We start from the raw sequence: 24,642 nt of genomic DNA on the forward strand, positions 1-24,642 counted from the left end.
AAAAAAAAAAAAAAAAAAAAAAAAAAAAAAAAAAAAAAAGCCTCAAAAATCAGAAGCTCATGATGCTTGTAATATCAAAAGCTAATGAAAATCAGACAATGTGTACCAAACATACAGATCAAGTTGAGATACAAACATTAGCATGTGTTCAACACAGTACCTGTTCCTCAGTATGTACAGAGAGTTTACTTCAGCATACTTTCAAAGGTTTTACTGAACATGCAGATAAATAAGTCTTATTGCTTTGGCTGAAGATAAATACAGGGGTTTTTTTTTTTAATAATATTTTTAGTCCACAGTTACTTGGTCACCACTTGTGATGGTTATCAAATTCACTCGAGCTTGTCACATTAACATGCTTACAAAAATAGGTGTATAAAGACTAGAGGGTTTCTGGTACTTCACTCCAGGTGGAAATGAAGGCTATCAATCTGAGGCTAGATCTACAGAGGCAAAGGATATGCTGTGGTATACAATTCCATACTATTTCAACAACATAATTCTGTAGGGAACTATAAGCCTTAATGCTTGTAAAGTCAACCTATTTTCTTGCAATTACAGAGTTGAACAGCTAAAAAATTTTACAACAATGCTTTTATTCCTATCAATTCCCATGACATTTTCATTTAAAAAGAAAGTTGTAAAGAAAAAAAATGGAAGGGAAAAGAGCAACTGTAACACTAAGGTACACTTCTTCCAAAACTGATATAACAACCATGGCAACAGCTGTGCTCTCTTAATTTCAGGATGCACGTTTTGAGCAGGCTACATCTTTTTCTAGACAAGTAAACAAGGCCAAGTGCAAGCGTCAGTAACAGACTGTGACTGTAAATACCAACTACACTTTCTCAAACAGTGTTTAAGCAATGCTGAAGAGACCAAGCACGCCAAAAGCTCACTTGCAGGATGCTGGTTACTGGCATGTTTTATTTAGTAGCGTAGATGCAATCTCAGGTAACATTTCTCTTCAAGATACAATGATAGAATTAAAGGACAACAAAAACACAAGGCGCCAATTGCAGGCGAAATTCTGGATAAAGAAAAAATAAAGTGTGAAGAATTGCCACCAGTGAATCTCCAGAGGCCACAGTTTGCACAGGCAAAGACTCCAAGTAAGAATCATTAAATGCTAACCAGTTTTCTACAGTTGGTGGTAATACTACGAGAAACAGAAAATGCATCTAGCAAAAAAGATGCATGTCTTTGGGATTCCAGTTTTCTTTACTATTAATTCAAAATGACAGCACTTTAGCATTACAACAAAGTTTTACTTATCTCTTGCCAGTCTCAACTAAAGCAAGAAACAGCTTTGAACCTGAAAATCCTACACATTTTAAATGATGTTCCATTTAATTGTCCTTAGCAAATGTTTGCAAATACTGATGGCAGCTCAAACCAGAATAATGTATTCACCATGTGCAACCACTTTCCCTGAGCAGATACTAGTTAATAGGTTTAATTTATTTTCACTGAAGAGCCTTGACAATTAATTAACCTAAGTAATTACACTAGAAACAGTACAGATGACCACCCCTTGCAGTCAACTTTGCTGGTTTTCCTCCTCATGGAGAATACTGAAAAATACAACTGCTTCCAATTTACATTGATTAAAAAGTGAACTTTTAACAGATTTGCTGAATGCTGCCTGCCACATCTGCTGAGAAGCAGTAACATTAGATCTGGACTTAATTAAAAAACCATACTAGAAGTTTCCAACTGAAGTTAATTTGTAATCACAGTAATCAAGCTACAAGTCATGTACACAGAACGCAAAACCCCTCATGGGCAGAAGGTCCTTCCTGGTAACTGACAACTTTTCCTTCCAGAAGACCACAGCTGAAAGAGCCACGAAACATTCTTGCTGAGCCTTGATATACATTAACATCAACACAACTTAAAAATATTTTGCAGAAGTTCCCTACGCACCTTCATTCTTAAATGCAAGCATTGCCTACTTAATTTTTATTATAAAGATACGTTAAACTGTGCTTTCAATGAAAGATCATTCTCACCCTATAGTGGTGTTCACGATTTACTGTGATATACTGACATACCTGCTCCTCCAACAACGATGTACAGCTATAGTGAAAATCACAACCAGTGTAAAGTTTGATTTGGCATTTTGATTTGATGCATTTTCTAGGCAATAGTATAGAAGTAACAATACTGAAGTAACCCAGTATACTCCCTACTAGACTGATTGTTTACATCTGAGGCAATTATATCTCTTCAGGTACCGAGTCTGTTTTTGTCAGTTCCTGCACAGTCCATATCACTGACATATCTCAACAGTTCAAGCAGGTTTTCACACATGCTAACACTAACACCCATTACACTGATGTGGCTGAAACACTCTGCTGTCCCATACACTGATGGCATCTGTTCAAGCATGCAATCTCAGATACGCTCTGTTTCGAAGAATACTTGAATTTTCATCTGGCAGTTATATCCAATTACTGACATAACTAATAGTCACAAGTGAATGCTACAAAATGAGTTTCATGTGTTTTCAACCTGTTTCTGCTTCTGACTCAGGAACCAAGCGTACCCCTCAACTGCCCATGTGAAACACAATCTACATTCAACCAGAACTGACATTAGTTTTGATTTACTGTGACTAGTCAATAAACCAGGTTGCCAAATTCAAGACTCAAGTGTCAATTTATTGGAGAACTTCCTTGATTTATAATCTAACACCCACACTCTTTGGCTATGTCTGTGTTTCTTGCCAGAGTCCACTTGTCTCATACTAGCGTACCATTGCACTTAACTGCATGACAGCTGCATTTCACAAGCTCACAAATCTACCACCATTTTTAGTTGTGAGCAGCACTACTTCACTGAACTACCCAACTACCCTGAAAATATGTTTCAGTTACAATGCTAACAGAGTTCACCCCGTTCCCCCATTACCTACTTTTAATCCCCCCTCTTCAGCACGCAGCAAATCCTAAAATGTCCCACTGTTGTGACAGTAGCATCTTGCTAGTAAGGGACACAATTTCCTTGCTAACCAACAACCTCTAATTGTTCAAAAAACTGGATCCTCAAACACTGTATTGTTTGTGAATCAACATGAATTGGGTCTTGTTCTGTGGTATCATCAAAAGCACACAGGATTATCAAGACGACCCAGATGAGTGGGTACACATCAAAACTTCTCCTGACTGGATAGGAGCATGAGTAAAATGATGAATTATGCCAAAGTGTGGCACATCACTATATGATGTTGATTAAGCTAGGAATGTTTAACTTATAAGGGATGATAGAGGAAAACAGAACTAACGCTGCAAAAGGATACAAATATTTTTACACTGTTACTTTTACAATAACTAAGGTTTTAGAGAAATCTTAAATGTAGTAGTGCAAGATCTTCAGAACCTTCACCTATTTTCTAATGTTAATTTTAAAGTTATAAATATTAAAAAAAGAAGTTATAAAAGTTAAGATGTAATTCTGTGTACAAATCCATCTGGCATTTACGTGGCCACAAAATTGAAACAAAAGCTAGAAAGTCAGGTAAGAAACCTGAATATGCCACAGGCTGCTGGCAATGCGTGCTTCTCAATATCATTGTATAATAGTTAGCCAAAAGGAGGTTGTGACCTAGCATGCCAATCTAATATACATGTAACAGATTGTAGAGACATAGTAAATATTTACCTTTACAGTTATTTCCCCACTGTAACATGTCCTTTAATGCAGTATCTAAACATTCCTTGAACACTTCCAGATAGAATGACTCTACCTTTCCAGACAGCCCATTCCAGCACCTGACCATTCTTTCAGAGAAGAAATTGTTCTTAATATCCAACCTGAATCTCTCCTGGTGCAACTTGAGACTGTTCCCTCTAGTGCTATCAACAGTTACACAGAAAAGGCCAACTCCCACCTCACCACAACCTCTTTTCAGGCAATTGTAAAGATCAATGAGGTCCCCCCTCAGGCTTCTCTTCTCCAGACTAAACAATCCCACCTTCCTCAGCCACTCCTCATAGGACTTGTGCTCCAGACCTCTCACTAGTTTTGTTGCCCTTCTGTGGGCATGTTCCAGGGCCTCAACATCTCTCTTTTAATGAGGGTCCCAAAACCAAACACAGTACTCGAGATGCAGCCTCACCAGTGCTGAGTACAGAGGGATGATTATTACTTCCTTGCTCCTGCTGGCAACACTATTTCTGATACAAAGCCAGGATACCATTGGCCTTCTTGGCCACCTGGACACACTGCTAGCTCGTGTTTGACTCAGCACCAACCAACACCCCAGGTCCATTTCTTTCGAACAGTCTTTCAGCCACTTTGCCCCAAACCTGTAGCATTGCCCGGGGTTGTTGTGGCTGAAGTGCAGGACCTGGCAGTCAGTCCTGTTGAACTTCATCCCACTGGCCTCAGCCCAGCAACCCAGCCTGAGCAGATCTCCCTGTAGAATTTTCCTACCCCCAGGCAGAGTAACACTTTCTCCCAGCTCAGTGTCATTTGCAGGCTTACTGAGGGTGCATTCAATGCCCTCATCCAGGTCATCAATAAGGATACTAAACCAGACAGGCCCCAATACAGACTGCTGGGGAATACCACTATTTACCAGCTGGATTTAACTCCATTTACCACCACTTTCTGGGCCCAGCCATCCAGTCAGTTCTTTACCCAGCGAAGAGTGTACCAGTCCAAGCCACAGACAGCCAGCTTCTCCAGAAGAACGCTGTGGGGGACAGTGTCAAAGCCTTTGCTGACACCTAGGTAGCCTACGTCAACAGCCCTCATCCACCAGGTGGGTCACTCAGTCCAACCCGACTTTTGTGAACCCATGCTGGCTAGGCCTGATCCGCCTATTCTGTTATCCCACGCATTCCATGTGATCTCATTCAGCATCATCTCAATGATTCCTTTCAGGATGTTCTGGTATCAAGAACATTCAATAACTGCTCTGTATTCTGTGATCATTAAAGCACAGACCACGAAATCCCAGACACTAATTTACACAGCAGTAACTCAACTTGTTCATGAATAGTTCATTCACACTCAAATTTAACATTAGCAGACATCACACAAGTCCATGGTGTTCCCTGTAGACAGCAAGCCAGCAGCTATCGCTCTGGTCTCAAAATAAGAAGGAAGAAACTCACTATCAAATCTTGAAAATGAACTATTGCACTAATTAACTGAATAGAAAGGATGCAGAGATAGATAACAACATGCTCAATTACGTCCTTATTCCACTAGGTTTCAGAAAAATCAAAAGCTGTGATTCTGTCACAGATGGAGACAGCAAGCTTTCCAAAAAATTGACAATGGAAGACAACAGTCTAGAGTACATGTCAAAGGAAGGGAGTAAAGATAGGCAAGAAAAGAAAAAAAAAAAAAAAAAAAAATCAATAAAACGAACACACTAATTTCAGGCTCATAAAGCATAGATGACAGTTCCAGAATTCCAGATATTGGAAAAAATAAAGATAAGACTTAATCTACACTCTTTAACTCTTCAATATTCTGCACAAGTACAATGAAGTGATATTTTATAAATAATGGAAGGTTCTTAAAACAGAACTGCCTACCCTGAGTTGTCTCATCTGTTACCACAGCAATTGTAGCCAAAAGAAAAAAAATATCTAACTCCTCTCAAGATTTCTGTTTGGCCATAAACATTCTTGTCATCCATTCTGGGCTTTAAACCTTATTCTGCTAATTCTCAGTTGTTTTTAGACATCCTCCTGAAAGCTTTGAAAGCTGCTTTACAGTCTGGCATGCAACACTACATAAAGGAGCTGTAAAATATTGACATTAACATAGTATTTTGCATCTTGTTATACTTGACAGAAATAAAATACCAGATGCTTTAATTTAAACAGAAACATAAGTATACAACAATTTAAAAGATGTCAAAGACTTAGTTAACTAGTAAGTTTAAATCAACTTCATTTACCAGAAGAATGTGTATTAACTGAAATTAAAGAAGACATCAATCTAGTAAGTAAAATGAAACAGCACTTTTGCTACCTTAATGCTAATTTAAAGGAATTTATTGGAAATTTTGTTAAAATATGCTAGTGATGTTTATCAGTTGAAGGTTTCAAAATAAATATTACAACAATATTTAATATATAGTATACTTTGAAATTATTACATTGAAACTAGAAAATAAAGCTATTCTACTGATTTATGTCAGAAATAAAGTTGAGATTTTCACTGCTAACTCAAAACATACTACCTGAGGGATTCCATAACAGTTCATAAAATGTCTTTGTTTTTAAAAGTATGGTCTGTGGTATATATTTTCTACCAAGAAATAGAAGAACACATGTAGCATCAGATGTGTGTACTTTAAGAAACTCTGGAATGTGAAATCTAAAAATCCAAATAAAACAGGTGGCATAATTGGGGGGGGGAGGGGAAAGGAAAACGAATTTAAGTTTAATGACATTACCAGGTTATCCTACCAGACTAATTCTCACTCACTGCATGACTTCAATGAAGCTCTCAGTCCTTTTGCTGATTTCGATTTAGTTCAAGTGCTATTTGATGTATTTCATCTGGAGTTTTATTCACTTCAAACTACACTTCATTTAACCTGGCTGCTGCTGTACTCATTTGTTTTTCTACTTTATTACCCGCAAATTGGTGTTGCTTAGTTTAAATAAATTGTTGGAATAAGTTACTGTTATATATTTTTTTTCATGCTGCTAATAAATAAATAACCTTTAGAAAGATATCATGTCCCACAAAATGAGAAAGTTACTATTAAAATTCTTTTAAAATACATCCCTTCTGGTCTCACAAAAATCTCAATAAAATTTGAGTTGCTATTTTTAAGGCAGCACCATTCCCCCCACCCTCAAAACTACTGCTTGTTTTTATTTTTCCATATTATTAGTCTACCAGTTATTAGTCTACCATACTCTATTTTCCAGCTGGGCACACATCATAATACAAGGGTGAGGGGGAGGCAGAGAAAGACAGACAAAGCACATGAAAGGGAATGTGATAACCAGCACGCAGCAGCACATGTGTGAGAGTGCAAGAAACCAACCACAAATGACCAAGAACAGCGACAGCAGGCAAATGCGAAAGAGTACAAATGCACTCATGAGAAAGCACTAAGATTCAAATACCACCAACTTGTAAGATTTTTCAACCATTTTTAAGCTCTAAAATAATCATGTTGCACAACTACCCGTGAGATCTTACAATATACTAAATAAATCCAAATTTGCTTTTAAACAGTAATGTATTTCCACCGTTACCTAAGTATCACAACCTGAGCTTAATATTAAATATCAGGTTATGTAAGGAAAGGCTGTCAATTCTGCCAGAGTCCTAACACACTCTAATTAGTAAGTGCTGATTACTGGTTATCCTGGTAGGTTTTTTTAAGCAGTGTGTCACAACAAAACAGCAGTTCATCTGAAACGCTTAGTATTGTTTTGGGCTACTGATGGAAAATATGAGAAAGTCAATTAAGCTGCTACCACCTGGTGGTGTTCAGATTATGCTAAAAATGTCTTTTATTTAAGACAGTACCACAGCTTGCAAGAGAAAACCTAAGTGTATTCTGTATGCAGAACTAAGAATGAATCCAGTACTCTATTTTTCCCCCCTTTCAAATAATCCAATAAACTTTCACAAACAAATCACAACAAATTAACTACAGAACACAATGTATGAATAAACGTATTGACACATTATCCTGTCTACCTGTTATTATATGCAGGATTTCTTAGAAGGATTTAGTCATTAAAAAAAGTATTAGAGGCTGTTATTAAGAAAACTTTGTCATAGCCAAAATGTATTCATTAAACTATTTTCAAGAAAACACAATTATTAAAAATTATACATTGACATTTATGATCATAAGTTCATTTATTACAGAGCTTGCACAGCATATTCTTTCATCCATCTAAACAAGGATCTGAAATTCCAATTAACAGCTATCCTTACAAAGAGACCTATTAACAGTAACAGCCTTCACAGTAGAATATGATAAGAGACAGAGACAAAGTCTTTGCAGAACTATATATATATGTGTGTATATATATATATATATATATAGCTTGGCATTATATATATTATATATATATATATATAGCTTGGCATATATATATATGAAGCTTGGCATTTTTAAACTATTTATTATAAACAGGAGTACGTTACTTAAATGCTCACCAATACTTGGGAAACTTGATCAGTTTGCCATAAAGAGCAGTACTGAAAGAGGGAATAACAGGAACAGGGAAGCTGTACAATCCTCTACTGTCCAAAGAGGTCAATGCTGCTTGAAAACCAAATACCTGAAAACAAATGCAGCTGGTCAAAGTGTATACCATTATGATTAGATCATTTTCAGATTACTTCCATGTACATAATACATTGTATATTTTATATTATTATTGCATTTTTAAAAAAAGATATTTTTACATATTTCCTTTTTGCCAAAGACCAAGAATTATTCAAAAACAGTTAAAATACATTATTCTGTATCTTTTAAATCTGCAAATTGCATGTTGTCTTCCATTCAAACAACATTTTTCCTTACTGTAACAGCATTAGCTAGAAAAGTGGTATTTAAGGAAATGAGATAATGCACTTCTAAGTTTTTTTTCTTGATAAGAAAACTTAGAAGTTTCATCTCCATTATTCTCTATGATTTTCTGCCGTTCAGTGTGAAAAAGAGACTGTGCAACTCAAAATTATACTCCACCTCTGGAAAAAGCTGATCAAACAGCTGCTAAAACTCTTGAACAAAAAAAGTCCTGCAACAAAAACCAAATAGGTGACTTGCATATTGCTGTCCCAATCACTTTACATATGACAGGAGTAAACACATCAGTCAGAGAAACCTTGCCATGTAATCTGGGACAGTGTTTTTCGTGCAGGCAGTAAGAATTTCATTGTTTAAATTTTTATATAAGATATCAGCACACAAGTGAATGGATAACTGAAAAATGTTAGCAATCAGTAGTAAATATTAACATTTTACCAGCATTCAGAAGTCTTTCAGACTGCCTGAGGGGAAAGCTCATCTGAAGAGGATGTGAGACTTATTTTAAAACTTGTTCTGAAATTTCAGTTTTCAATTCCATTAAAATCTCAGCAGATGGCAACTGAATAATTTCACAGCTTCTTAGACTTCTCTCAGTCTAGCAATAACTTTCATAATGGATCTTTAACTGAGAACACTCAAACTGCTTTCCCCTTACAATGAAAACATCTGAAGTTGTATGGCAAGAGTCTTTGCATACCTCATTGTAAAGGTTTCACTGTAACAATACAATGAAAAAGCAATGTTTCTTCCTAATAACATCACACAAGTTGCTACATATAATTAATTGTAACTTACATATTTTACAACTGTTATCTTTAAATTGGAGAAATGTTTCCTCCAATTATTTTAACTCAATATTGCCACAAGAACCTTGGAATTAGTTTGCAATATTATAATTCCAATGGAATTAGAAGCAATGTTGCTTCAGATGAAGTTCTGTGTTAGTGTTACAGAACATCTGGCTCCACTCAGAATTAGCAATCCCAAATAACAATGTTCTGCAAGATGCATTTACTTGGCGCATCCTGAAAATGCTCTGCCTGGAAACTTGATGTTACCATTAAGGATTATCTACACTTGTTTTAACTTTTTCTCAGCATCCCACAATAAGAAACAGAGCTCCAGACTTCTTTTACCTTCAGATAGCAGTGTGAATAACAGTAATGAAGAAGGTTATCGGATGGCTGGCTGAGGGTGCTGACTGTATTTACCAGTTGCTCAGCATACATTGGTACAGAGTGTTCCAGGTTAATTTTATCCACCAGAATCCTGACAGAAGGTAAAGGCCGTAAGGGCTGGAAGCTTGTAGCACTCAGCAATCCACTGAAGTTCTATAGAAGGCAAAAAAAACATGCAACTATTACACTGGAGTTGTATTTCTTGTACATTCTTAACATCTCTTTCTCTCAAACTAGACACACACAAAAAAACAAATCCACATGTAATAAAATGTATTCCACAGCCTTATGATCAAAATAATACACATTCTTAAGTAACTTCAAAGTAACTTCTTCTGTGGTAGGAGTTCAGAATTCACATATAATGTTTTCATCCAGAATTCTACTGCATATGAGTACCCAGGTGTTGGCAAGTAGGCAGCTGCAAAGGGGGCCTCTGTGAGGACAGGCCAGTTCTAGCCAACACCGCAGCCCCATCACAGGATGCAGCTGAATCCAGCAGACAAACTGGTGATGCTTCTGGGGAAACGTACCTAAGAAAGGGCAAAAAGACCACACAAGCTGAGATGTAGGAGAAAATCAGTGAGAAACAACAGCATAAGCAGCAAGGTCAGCAAAGGAGAAGAGGGAAAAGGTGCTCAAGATGTCAGAATAGAAGTTCCCCTACAGTACTTGGAAGAGACATGCCAGAGAAGGTATCACCACTGCAGCCCACAGAGAAGCCAACATCAAAGCAAATTTTCTTCAAGGAGTGCAGCCCATGGATTGGGCTCACAATGGAGCAGGGTGAAAGTGTGAGGAAGCAGGAGCAGAAGAAACAAACTGCTACAAATGAAGCACAACGCCATTTGTCAAGGAAGAGATAAGAGGCAGATAAATCAAGAATGAAGCAGTCAAATTGAGGCTGGGAGAAAGGGGGAATGGGAGCTGGTTTCTCACTATCCAGATCCATTTTAAATGGCAATAAACTGATTTTCCCAAAGTTGAGTCATATTGTCCTTCTAATGGCAATGGGTAAGCTACCTTCCCATCCTTATCTGTCCCTTCCTATAAAGAAGGAAGAGTAAGAGATCACTCGTGTGGGCAGCTGGCCAAGGCCAGCCCAACACAAAAATATACAAAGTCAAGATTTTACTCTATAAAATATTTACTTTTTAATCACTCCAAAGCACTATCATCACTATCATCACACTAAACTCATATTTATCTAACCCTTACACAATCATATATTACATATTTGCAATCATGCCAGATGTCTCAGCAAAAAAAGAAAATGCAATTCCCAAAAATAAGTGCTATTTCTTATATCCACCTATATTTTGTCATAGTATCGATTAAAACAGAGAAATACATCCAGTACAAAACAGACATGGAAAGAACAGAATGAGTTCTCAAAGGGCTACCAAAGAGAAAAGGAGAGATAGAGCACAAGCCCTCTTTTGGGAGAGACCATCATAAGTGGTGCGTTCAGCCTGGAGAAAGACAAAGGGAGATCTTGCTACTATATACAGCTATCTGCTGGGAGGGGACAGAAGATGGAGAGAGACTTTTGTCTGAGGTGTACCGTGAGAGGAGACGTAACAACGGACACAGTGTGAAACAGTAAACTCCAAAGAGGTATGTGCAAAAGCTTTTTGGGCAATCTCCATCCCTGGAGTACACTTGACTGGAGAAACTCTGGAGCAACCTGCTGTAATTGGACTTGTTTTAAGCAATACATTAAACACAGAGTTGCTCTCCAGAGACCTCTAGCAATCCAAAGTACTCTATCAATTCAACAGTTTTTACTGAACTTGTATCAAAATAGGATATTAATTTTATATGTAATCAGTTTCAATCTAAAATTTGAAATTACTGCTATTTTAAGCACACTAGGCTTCACTCAGGAAATGTAATTTGAAATTTCCAAGTAAAAAATTATCAAGAAGTTCACTTGAATGACACATACAATCTTAAATGTGTTGGAAATAAAGCACATTCCACAGGAAAACAAAGCACAAGTTAGTTTACCCATAATCAGCAGTATCCACTTACTTTACCAACACAATTTAAAACAATTGTACCTTCCATAATGTAACAGTGCTCAAATCATTCTCTGAAGAAAAAAGTAACAGACACTTGCAACAATATTCACCTTTTTCAAACATAAATACTTCATAAACACTCATACACAAAACTGTGTATTCTGCAGCTGTTATCTGCATTTCAGACAACAAATTACAAGTTAAAACAAAGGTTGATACAGAAACAATTCTGTTCTTGAACTGAACTTGAATATCAATTACTGAATGTTTAGCATAGCAAAACTCTTCACAAATAGAAGTCCAACTCCCATTGCTGTAATTGGAACAAAAGATACTGAGAACTGCTGTAAAATACATCCCACTGGGAAAAAAAAAAAAAAAATCATTACCCTCAAGTACAAAGAATACGTAGTTAGGAGTCACTTGTGGAAAAAAGTCATTGGAAGTGTTTAGTATCAGACAAAAAATTCCTAGAAATTGAAATCAATAAAGAATACAGTTTCTTCTCTTCTAGTTATTTCTTATTCATAAAATACCTTCCCCATTTCTGCAGCAGGAGGTAAACATAACTAAATCTTCACTACAAAGCACTGCTTCGCTCCTATAATATGTTGTGCACAAGAGAAAAAAGTCCCATGGGAATAAAAATAGTATGGGATTTTTTTGTTGAAATTATACTACATATTTCCAAAAGATAACAACAAATTCCAGCTGTTAACAGCATTTCTGGCTCTTTCTGAGCCAACAGCTTCACAAAAATCTTAACTGTGCTTTTTTTGTGAGAATGTTTTCTTGTTGTTGTTCTTAATACACTTATGTGATATAAAATAGTTCAGTTGGAAGGGACTTTCCAAGATCCAATTGTCTGTTTTAAAAGCACATTTCCATGTATTTTGTTCATTCTCAACATTTTCAAGTGCCACAGATCACTCTGGATCAATGCTGCACGCAGATCAGTTCTCCTAAAATCTTGAACATTTAAGCAGAAGGAGGGATCATTAAGATTCAGAAGAAAAAAAACTGATTCACCACTAAGTAATCAGATCAAGCAGTATGATCTACAGCAGTTAAATGTCCAAGAACAGCCAAAGCCTTCCTGATATCAGGGCTGAGACTAAAATAAACAGAGCTGCCTGCTAACATCTGTTAAGCCTCTACTAAATATGTGTGTTCAAAGATTTGCAGTTTGTCTGAGTATGAGAAGACCTGCACAGCAAAATGGCAACAAGTTTGCTTTTGATCCAAAGGTTTCTCTAAAAAACATCAAGTCATAGCTATTTCTTTTCATGTGTGTTTAATGACTAACATGAACCCAAACCATTTTATGATTTAAAATCTTTTTCCTCCAAATGTTATTTTCATACCAGTACCTTCAGTTTTAACAAGTCTAGTTAGTTACTAGACATACTGCTGGCCTTAGTTATCTACAGGGAAAGTTCATGTGCACCAAACTCATTTGGAAATCAGTAATACATCTGGCACAGAGCATAACAGTCCAATGAGAAAATTCAGTTCCACCCCAGGAGGGTAGGTATAGTTTCAATTTTTGGTATTTCCCATGATGAGATGAAAAGCAGAGGTGTAACCAGGCCTGTATTAAGGCAATGCGTTCAACATGCTTCATGTATTTTAGCTTTAATCATTTCTAAGGAATAACATGCACTAATATGAAGGTAAGCATTGGTGTGTACATACCTTCTCACCCATGATTACAGGCACCAAGTGGTCTAGTAAATTAAATTCTGCCACAGGGATTATAACTGTGCATTTCAGAATGGTGAATGTTGTAAGACGAGTAGGAATGTATTCCTCCAACGATGCTACTTCTTCTGAGCTTGGCAGAGTTCTATTTCCATCTGCAAGATCTAAAATAAATCAAGATTACATAAATTTGACTAAAATATATAAAAGACTACAGTGGCTTTTTCAAAAACAGTTAGCAACTACCAAAACATAGAAAACAACTTTCTTTCCTCCTTCATATTTAATATACTTAACCTTTTCTTTTTTTGCAATTCACTGGTTCTAACTAAGGCTAAAAGCAACAGTAACTGGATTTCAAAATAGAAAATCCAAGCCTTAGACGTGAGAAATCTGTAAAGCTCTTTTAGTTTTATACAAGAAAGTCATCTTGCTTTACTACAACTTTTTTCCATTCATTTTTTGTCCAGTTTATCTATTACTTGAAACAAGTAATTGTCAACAGGCATTCTTCCCTAAGAATCCTAAGAGAACTTCAAGTTGCCAGTGAAATAAGCCCTTTACTCAACAAGAAACTAGTGATTGAATCAAACGGTTTCAGACTGTCTGAAGGTCAAAATGCCTGGAATTATCTGAAGAGGTATAGCCAGCACTGATGGGGACACATCAATGTTTCATGTTTATTTAAAATTTTTCTTTGGAAATTTCTTTGGAATGGTAATATTCCCTGGCAGATTTTAACTATTTGGAATTTGCAACTTCAGAATCACCCAAGTTCTGGTTTAATTCTGTATATTTCATGTATGCAATAAGAGCAAACCTGGCTTAGTTCTGCTATATGGCTCATATTCATGTTCTAGAGCACAAACTATCATTTTCATTATCCGGTGCACTGCACTGCTATCCAGTCGAAGATTGAGTGGACCCACAATGAGGCTTTTTGTAGACATCTCCTGAACATTTCCAAACTCTTCATTCTTTACTGAAGAAGGGTCTTGCTGATTCCCAGAAACTACAAGAAATTTTACAAACAGCAACAAGTTACACCAAACAAATGGACATAAAACATTAATGTTGTCAGTTACTTTTGTTTGAAATCCAGCCATCAAAGATTTACACAAGGAATACAGTGCAAGTTGTACAATTCAATATACTACAAGAGTCTTAATGTATTTAAACAGAAATAGCTCATTTAATGTTTCGTAAACAGGGCAAGATTCTGCCTCACCACCATGATCAGCCTAACCCATTCAGTGAGGGACTTCCTAATTATCTTTGTAACTCTCAAGTTTTTGATTCTCTAATAACAACCAAACTTCTGCAGAACCTTAAACCAGGATGCCAAAGACAGCTTTGCTTTTCAGCACCTTCTAAATCAGATTGACAACTGAAGATAAGCCCTCATTTCCAATCAGTGATGAGGTAAAGCAGGGGCAGCAAGAAAACTTCTTTAATCACTGTGTCTCAAACAATTTTTCAGGACAAGCACAGGAATAAAAGGGCTGTTGAGTCTCTGTATCTAAAAGATCAACACACTTGTGTTCAGAATGTATTGTATTAGTTGAAGTATAACTATCATTTTCTCACAATGAGGTACAGGCATTCAGTGTATACCAGTCACCTACAAGCTATAAAACAATATGCCTACACTTCTCTAGATATACTTACAGAAAACTCTTCTGTTAAACAAATTTCAGACAGTTAAATATTCCTCTTACATATGGCTTATAAAAAAAAACTTCACATCACTAACACTTAGTTCAGAAAATTCCACTTTTCCCCCTCAGTAACTTCCTATTTTGACAATGTCTTCATTATTTTGGTGCAAGCACAAAACATCATATACCTCACAAACCATTGTGCAAATCAACAGCCTGACAAAATAACAATCATATCAAATGGACTCTCAGAGTATTTAACCTACAAAAAAAGAAAAAAAGTGATAAAATTGAAGATGACAATTTAATTCATTCACTGAATCTGGATAGTGCTACTTCTGAGATAGCACAATACTTCATAACTTTATGGTCAGAACTGTGACAAATAGGAAATAAACAGGCAAGGAAGTCATTGCAGTTCGCTTCACCTTGGTGTTCACAGTTTCATGCACACACACCATTTGAAAGCTGTCCATTCGGCATACTTTCCTTGTAGCCTTTCAATGAGGTCAAGCCAAAGAAACCAAAGGCTATGTACATAGTGCACCTACTATTCCCATTATGCCTTTCATCATTAATATTTTTCAAATAATTTCCGAACTCTTAACTCTTTCTTCTCCAATCCAGATCTTGTACACCAACTCACTATGCAAGGCAGATCCTACCCCTACTGCTTTTCACTTATCCACCTGGATGCAAATAAAATTTCTCACACTTGTAGAGAACTATGACACAAAACCTGGAAAATCATTGCGTCGCCAAATTCTATTTATGCAAACTTCCTCAACAAGACAACCTGCCCATACTAACATAAGGGGCAAGTGAAGAACAGCTGGTCAGACTGGGCAGCGGGAACCACAGCTGCTGCAGAAAACCAGCCTACCATCTTGTCAAGAATGCACAGGACCTGTGCACTTCTACGCAGCCAAGGATTCATAGTAGAACAGCAGGGCACAGTGCACATCACAACTTTAAGGGAAATCTCATTTTTTTTAAACAAGGGTTATCCGAGAGAAATTTAGTCTTCTGTCAGCTGTAGGAGACCAGTCTCAACTCTGGGCGAAGCGCACTCAACAGAAGAGGAAGGGAGGTTGCTTTGAATGCTTTTTTTTTCCCCTTGTGCTTAAATCATTCTCTACCAAAAGTGCACAGGCAAGAAAGGTTGCCTAGTAAACTGAGACTATGTCTAATATGCCACAGAGCTGGCCTAACAATCTGCACACATCCCCAGGCCTGACAACTGCAGGAATACTAGCTTTGTCCTAACAGACTAATAGAAGTGGATAGTGAAAGCACCTAGCCCAGGAATGTCCAGCCCCCGGCCTGCAGGCTGCATGCTGCCAAGCCCAGCCTGCAACCACCTCCTGCCCCGTGCCATCATGGTGGCAGCTCTGTCCCACTGAGCAGCCCAGCCTGAGGCACGCATCCACCACTCAGCAACAACCAAACATTGGTGTGCAATGGGCAGTCTGGACTGAGTGCATGGCACAAGAACAGCGCAGTGCTGTGCTGACTCGAGTTACAGCAAAGAATCGTATGTATTTTAATGCAATGGTTAAATACAGTAATGTGAACAGCGAAATATATGCAGCCCTGCTTTCCATCCTGATTAAGGAATTTGAGGACAGGTTTCAAGATCATCAGAACATTATCCTTTTTTATTTATTTGCAATTCTATTTTCAGTAGACATTAATAAATAACTTTCAAATTTTCAAATTGAATGTACAGAGTTGCAATCAAATATTCAACTCAAATAGCAATCTGATTGTGTATTTTTGCCAGACGTAGGACTTACCTTAGCAGAGAAAAATATCCCTTGCTTCACAATCACAACTTATTCCTGCCTTCATATAGCAAAATAACTTTTGTTACTTGCTCTCTGAACATGATTGAGGCCAAACAGTGGACGTGAGCACAGTGGGGCATTGGGTGGTGTTTCATGTTTCAGCAGTGGTGACAGCGGTCATCTCTGCTGGTGTAGATTTGTTTTTGGTTTGTTTGTTTGTTTTAAAAAGTGCAACATAAAGGTTCTCGCTCACTGCTGGTGAAAAGCTAATGGTGGTGACTACAGAGAAAAACAGCAGTGTTACTGCTTATTGTTTCCACTGGAATAAATAGAAGGCATCATTTTTGGTGCAACGTACATACATGTGGCCCAAGAAAACTCCTTTCCACTCAGTGCAGCCCAGGCAAGCCCCAAGGCTGGAGTTCGCATGACTTTGCCTCTGTATTTCTGATGGAGAATGTGAACAAAGTGTTCCTACCATACAAAGACTATTCAAGATGGAAATACTACAGAATGCAAAATGGCAAACAACGGCAAACAAAACAAACCTTGAAACTAATGCGTAAAACCTATTTAATAAACAAAAAAAAGTCAACATACAGTCTGCTGTCAGGGTATGCTTTATTTAACAAGCAACTAACATTTTTGTCAGCACTTCTGTGTTCAGTTCTGACAAACACTATAAGGAAGTGCAAAAAAACTTAATCTCACAAAAAATAACATGGCCAAAAGCCTCTAGAAGGCTTAATAATGGCCTAATAATGGTCTGCTTTTTCACATGAAGAAAAACAAACTCACTTCAACATACTTCAGATTTAAAGATAGCTGAAGCAACACTATTTATACAAACCAGTTTGTGTAAAAATTAAGTGTAATTATGTATTTAATTTCTATAGAACTCAGTGCTTACAGGTTACTTTTTAAACTGTACAGATGCATAAAGGGAAACCAGGTTACTGATCACTGAGTATCCAGCCCTTCACAAAACCTTTGCCCAATTCTGCTTGACAAAAGCTTCACATCAGAGTGCTGCAAAGTAAACGTGTCATCAAAATAGATATACTTTATAAACAAAGCAACTTAAAAACTACACTCCATCAGATCTGTTAGTCATGCAGTCATTGATCAATATAACATACCTCAAAATGTTTCAAGGAATTTACTGTGTTGCATTACAATGAAAAGCAAAAAAAAACAAAACAGAAAAATAAAGAACAACTTCAAAACACTTCTGTGCATGACTCACTATCTTGTTTTTATTCAAAATACTGGAAGTGATTAATGCATTTCTGCAAGTGACAGACAAAACTCCTGAGGTTAATGTTATCCAGGAGGTACTCGTGGTTTAATCAGTAATCGTATGCTTCAGAAAAGGTTAAAGGGGCAAAGAAGGTGTCAAACCAAAATTGCCTCAATAGATAAAAATCTTACAATCACAGTAACTACCTCCTATAATTTAAACTCTGCTAGCTTTTTTTTTTTTTAAAGAGAAAGGTGGTGTGCACTGATTGTAATTAAAACATTGTTAGTGTCAAAACAAGGAAGTAAAATATATACAAAGATTAAATATCACATATTAAAAATGTAGCAAGATTTCAATAGTAATCAGAAAACTGAAATATTTATACGTTGTTTTAAATATATTTCACCCTTATTTGTTCATGTTCTATTAACTACATGCATGTCTTTCAACATAGAAAATTACCTAGAAAACAAAGTGTCATATCTACTTTTCAAAGAAATTAATGTATTTAAAAATATAAAGTTTGTTTTTCTAGAAGCAAGAATTTCAATAATGCATTTGAAATTAACTACTCTATTCTCTTATGTATTAAGGTAGCTGAATTACAGGAGTAATGCTGAACTAAAAACACACTGAAAGGCTCAATAGGAAGTTGTTACATTTTATGAGGTGTCTTCCTTGTGAATGACACAGAAAATACAAGTTAAGATCCTGATAAAGCAAACTGAAAAAAATAGAAGAGAAACTGAAGAGGGGAAAATAGCAGGAGCTTGAGCTAAAAAAAGAATATTTTTGAATGGAGCAATTTCTGAGAAGGGCTAGTCAACAATAGATACATTGTTGACAATAGTCACACTGCAATTAATTATAATAAATATATAATAAGAATATTTAGAATGATTTCTGATACACTAACTACCTTGAACAGGTGGTTTTTTTTGACATTCAAAGTAGACATACTTGATCAAATCTATTCTGTCTGAGAATTAAAAGAGAATTTATGGGAATCTGAAAAACTACTTAGAATTAACAAATACCTTAGTGTGCATGCTTTAGATTAGCATTTGCTTACAAAATCATTGAGATGTATACTTTTAAAGATTAATTCTCCCCACCCTCTTCTCTGCAACCATGAAAGTCACCTTCGCTTACACTGTCAGTTGAATTATTCTGAAGGTATACTTCTTTCAACCTTGTATTCTCTTCAAAGGAGAAAATGAGTCCTTATCTTCTGCATCAAGTAGACTGTCAACATAGTTCCAGGATATCTCAAAACATTTGCTTTCCAAAGTCAATAACAATAGTAATTTTGAAAAAGGATATCATACTTAATGAACCTTACTGCTGCTATAAGAAAATTATTTTCAGTCTAGCCACTGACTGGAAGTGGTATCATCTGAATAACTTATGCAGAAAAATAAGAAAGAAAACCAACAATCAACAACAGAACAAACAGCCAAACACATCAGTGCAGATGAAACCCCTTTAAGTACGAGCATGATGGTAAACCTAAGGTAAGTTAGAGGACAACTGGTCAAGGACCAGTTTGGTCTGTAGTGTCTTTGTTTCAATTATTTAACATGGTAAACAAAGAAAAAAGGTACCTTTGCCACTGGTGCTTTCCATTGTGTACAAGTAATCCATGTAAAAAGCCCCAAACCTCTGCATTCCAGCTATCTCTGTGTAGGTCTCCTACCAACAAAGCAAAGCAAACAAAGAAAATGTTGTATAAGGAAATAATCTTGAGATTACCAACTGATAGGCCGGTATGAGAGAGATATATTCGTGTTTGGATTTGAGCATCAACACACTGAAAGGCTTATCAAAACAAAGGACAGAGGTTATCCCAAAGAATTCACCTTTCTGGTAGGTGATATAACTTCTGTTTGAGGCCACACAAAGGCACATCCATAATTCCAGTGGACATACTGACCAATTCATCAATAGCTTCTAGTTAATTAGTACCTTTAATGGAGTAAATATTCTTCACTTGACCCCTTGCATCCAACAGATCTGCCTAATTAACAACATTCAAAACTAAAGCTAATTTATTTATATTATCTTTTAACAGTAATAGCTTAGCAAGACTTTATGCCACCGAGTATTTTTAATATATATATACACATATATAAAAACGAACAGGTCAAGGGAAGACTAAAACTTAAAACTATGAGAGGTGTTTGAATATGTATGTGATTTCACTAATTAATTTCAGTTATTTTTAATGCAAGTCTTCATGTTAAACTTAATAAGTACTGGAGAATATAATAACAATAAAATAAAAAAAATTAATATATTCAAAATTGTAAGTGGCTTACCAGTACATTAACAACACAGGGCATCACACCTGGAAGTGACCATCTTGGTCACTGCATCCAGCCTTTAGTAGGTTGGGACAGTCAGATAATTTAGTTTTAATGTACAACAGACAAATAGTAACTGAAAATCTGTCTCTGCTAAGGTAGAATTAGCAAAACTTCCTCTAAGTAGAGGAATAGAGCACACACCCAAAAGAGTTAATATGTCCCCAGACCAGATTTCCAAGAGAGTCTGTTTGAAGACTGTGAACAAGCTATTGCTTCAGTGTAAAAAAGTATAAACCGGACTTTCCTTCTTTCATATGTCTAATTTCCCCTGCAGTTGCTCTGTAGCTAGCATTGTTCAAAATCTCTAACAGTACACAGATCTAAAAACAACCATTCATTGGAAAGCATTAGAAAGTGGGGTTTTTTTGTTATAATACAGAAGTTAATTCTCAGACCTTATGATGAGCTGCATCCAATATAAATTCTGCACGAATACTATTATTTTCTGGACTTCTGTAATCAAACAGTGAATTAGTCAGATATGTCTTCCCTTTTGCACTCGTATTTTCTCCACAGCTAAAGAAGTAGGCCTCCTTGGTAAAGCAGTCAAGCATAATAGAGAAAGGGGAAAAAAAAAAAAAAAAAAAAAAGAAAAATGGAGTTAATAGCAATTATGATTAACACACTAATACATGAACTTCAGTCACATATTTCATCATGAATGAAAACAAGACATCATTTTAATTTTTTTTTTTTTTTGAAGTTCCTGTCCACTCCCTCACCCCATTTTCAAGTTAATAAGAACAGCTTAAGGTAATAAAGTACAACTAATAAAGCAGAACACATACTAGTTTTAAGAGAAAATAACTTCTGACCATTGTTATTCTGAAATCTGTTCCATTGTCTTACTAATACACTATCTTGTCACTACCTACTCCACTTCTGACTGACCAGTATCTTTCAGATGCTTCATTTAACCTATCCAAAACCATTAGTTATCTCAGTGTATAACCTGTTTTAACATTCTCCTTTCTTCATGGTGTTAGACATTCTTTCTCCATATCTCAAATCCTCTTTCCTAAACTTAAACTTTACTACCAAGAGTCATTCCTTCAAAAAGGCAACCTATGTGAGATTGATTTTTGTCAGCTATCCATTCTTAACCACACGCATCAAAGCTAGAACCTGTATGAAAAGCAAGAAGTCCCAAGTGTAGCAACACAAAGAGAACAAGCAAAGCTGTGTCAACAACACTGCTCCCATAGAGTTTTTCTTAATTTAAACCTAGAGTGTAGCAGAAAACGGAAAAGGAGCAATGGCCAAAAGTCCTTTATCAACTAATCTTCAGGACAGTCATTCACTCACTCCATGCAATCCAAAATTCAAGTAATTAACCTTAAGCCAGATACTTCAGCTGGTGACTCAGTGGTTCAGCTATCTGGCAATACTAGCTCACAATCCCCCTGTTTAACCAATATGAGAGGATAACAGGAAAAGCAGATAAGGGAGTCAGCTCAAGGAGCCATCAAACTGAATGAAAGAATGGCGAGAGAAAGGATCCCTGGCGCTGACAACAAGGGGAGGGCATGCACAGTGTGAGAGTGACTCCTGAAGAATACCACAAGCAAAGAGCTACCAGTTGGACTTGGTACCTCTGAATGCATCTTTTTGAGCACGGTGACCCAAACACTGTGGGACAAGCTGTATTAAAAGGCTTTGATAAAGTCAATGTATTCTGCATATCACTCAGTTTTTCCATAGTAGCACAGTCCACTAGCAGAAAATGGAGTTAATCTCCAGCAATTTTTTCCATTATGCAAAAATATGCTTCACTTCATATTTCAGTGCAGTCATATTTCAGTGCAGTCAGGAACTTTTGTTCATCTATATTGCACTTCTGCCATAATTATGTTTTTTGCACATCAGAACAAGTCTCTTGACCAGAAAGCTGTTTTTGAAGCTCAACCAGGTTTAAGGCTCTTATCCTGTTAGAACAGCATTCCACAGAATCCCGCCCAAATATGCTCTTCTGAAGCCAAGGGATACCATTCTACTATTTAACTTGCTCACTCTTCTCACAGTTTTAAACATCAGTCTCTTATTTCCTGCAGGCAAAGCTGCCATGCACTCTCAAATCCCCAACCAGTTCTTCCTCGCCTGTAACAAGGCCAGCAGAGCATCTTACTCCATTTCACTTGACAACTGAAAAATGAGGCAATATACTTCTTCACTATTTTTGTTATTATCTCTATTACTTAGTACACATCATTACACTGAACTTCTATTGAATTCTGTACTTTCAAAAAAAAAAAAATTTAACTGTGTTACAATTTGCTATACAAGATCTAACTAAGCAAAAATACATCATGAGTGGGGGGGAAACAAAAGGGGCAAGTGAGATTCTCAAAAAAAAAAATCTTACATTCTGCAACTTTTCACTCCTAGATTCTAGTCTTTTCAATTGAAAGGAAAACACGTTGAGCTCTTTTCTGTTATTGACACATCCAAAAAACTTAAATGACAATTGACAACACCAACTTTTCCAATTCTTGCAATCGAATATTTTAACAAAGCATACCAGCACTGCTTTGCTCAGTAAGTCAACTAATACTTCAATATACTCACTTCATCATTCCTATTCATGTTCTCTTCGAAGTCTTTAATCCCCATAATTCCTTTAAGGCACATAGCTTGGCAGCCAACAAAACCTATTTGGCAATCAAAGAAAAGTTCACCTTTCATAAGGACCTAGTGAGGGAAAAAGTGTGATATTTTGAAGAATTGCCGTCCATAACAAATAGAAAAAAACCTAAATGGAAATGTTTGACTTTCATATCTTTAGTGCTCTAATGAATAGTTGAGTTAAACAAATATGATATTCATAATTTCTCTAAAATTCTAGTGTTACAGTGATCAGACGCCAGGTTAATCCCTTACTCTTTTACATGTAATTATTACACAAACAGCAGCAGAATATGAAAATGAGTCATCAAGTAATTTCAAAAAATGTTATGTCTCAAACTATAGACTACAGTAAATAGTACAGTACAGTAATGAATAAAAAATTGATTGGAATATTACCTCAATTGTGGTTCCTTCTTGTTCCCAGCACAAAACCTCTTTGGATTTTACTTTCTGAGGGCTATAATAACTACTTTCAGCTTGCATTTCAGTGAGCTATGAAACAATAGGATAAACACCATATATATTCAATATTAGCATTAAACAGACAATGTCATTAATACACAGAACTGATGAAGATGAATTCAACTATAGACAATTTATTAACAAGCAGGAAACAGGTGCAGTTCAACAGCTGTGCCACATTATCCATATCAGAACTTCTCATATTCAACTTCTAGTTGAAGTACGCCATAACTAGAAGTTTTACATCCACTAGATAAGCAAATTACAACTTCTGTAAAGAGAAACTATGTGAAAGATGAAACAGATACGCTGCTAGATCACTGTGGTTTTAAATTAGTTTGTAAATTGCTGTAAAAATCCATAAGTATGAATTATTTATTCTTCCCACAAAAAAAAAAATTAAACAGACTGATATTAAGGAAACACTTTGAACTGCAATCATTTATTTTGCTGTTGTTTTTTTTTTTTAAAAAATGGCAATTCAGAAAAAACACACGTTCATATTTCTTGCATGATTTGATACAAACATTAAAAAAGCTAGTTCATATACACTCTGTTTAAAAAGCATATAATCTGGAGCTAAGACAAAAGAAGAAGAGATACAAAACATTCCAGAGTATTTTTGCACTTAAAGAAAATAAACTGTTCATGTTGAGCAGCTTAAATAGTTATAATTCTATTTTTTATATTAGAAATCCACAAGCTCTCACTATAATCATCAGGACTGCATACACGGTTGCTGTTTCAAAGTAAAATGTTGTAATCCAAATGTTCAAGAAAATTGGATTTTTAAAGTCACTAATCACCCTTCAGCTGTGTGCAATTACTGTAGAGGAAAAGCAATTAATTGATTACAAGAATTCAGACATTACAAGAATCATTTTCACTGTTATTAGAAAACGCAACATTTAATTTGGCATGATTTTTAGCTGAAATGATATCAACTGCTCAGAATGCTAATGCAGAAACCTGACCTTATTTTTTAACCAAAATATGAACCACAAATTAATTCCATACATTCTTTGGATGTAAGCAGAACAATGAATTCTGTTTTCCTCCTAA

At 36.1% G+C, this 24,642-nt stretch overlaps 1 protein-coding gene across 6 annotated transcripts in view; it reads right to left on the reverse strand.

Moving 5' to 3' along the window:
* VPS13B (vacuolar protein sorting 13 homolog B) overlaps nt 1-24,642 on the reverse strand; it is a 417,159-nt gene that overhangs the window by 338,124 nt on the left and 54,393 nt on the right. For all 6 annotated transcript variants that reach the window (XM_042834797.1, XM_042834830.1, XM_042834815.1 and 3 more), the window contains exons 9-16: nt 23,515-23,610; nt 23,059-23,181; nt 20,889-21,026; nt 19,732-19,819; nt 14,260-14,451; nt 13,434-13,603; nt 9,673-9,867; nt 8,158-8,282 (exon numbers count right to left, since the gene is read on the reverse strand). In XM_042834797.1, coding sequence (XP_042690731.1) covers nt 8,158-8,282; nt 9,673-9,867; nt 13,434-13,603; nt 14,260-14,451; nt 19,732-19,819; nt 20,889-21,026; nt 23,059-23,181; nt 23,515-23,610 — 1,127 coding nt within the window. The remainder of the gene's footprint in view (nt 1-8,157; nt 8,283-9,672; nt 9,868-13,433; nt 13,604-14,259; nt 14,452-19,731; nt 19,820-20,888; nt 21,027-23,058; nt 23,182-23,514; nt 23,611-24,642) is intronic.

Source organism: Centrocercus urophasianus, unplaced genomic scaffold (assembly GCF_019232065.1).
Source record: "Centrocercus urophasianus isolate 14NV4802_14NV808 unplaced genomic scaffold, USGS_Curo_1.0 seq_11, whole genome shotgun sequence".
Taxonomy (NCBI): domain Eukaryota; kingdom Metazoa; phylum Chordata; class Aves; order Galliformes; family Phasianidae; genus Centrocercus; species Centrocercus urophasianus.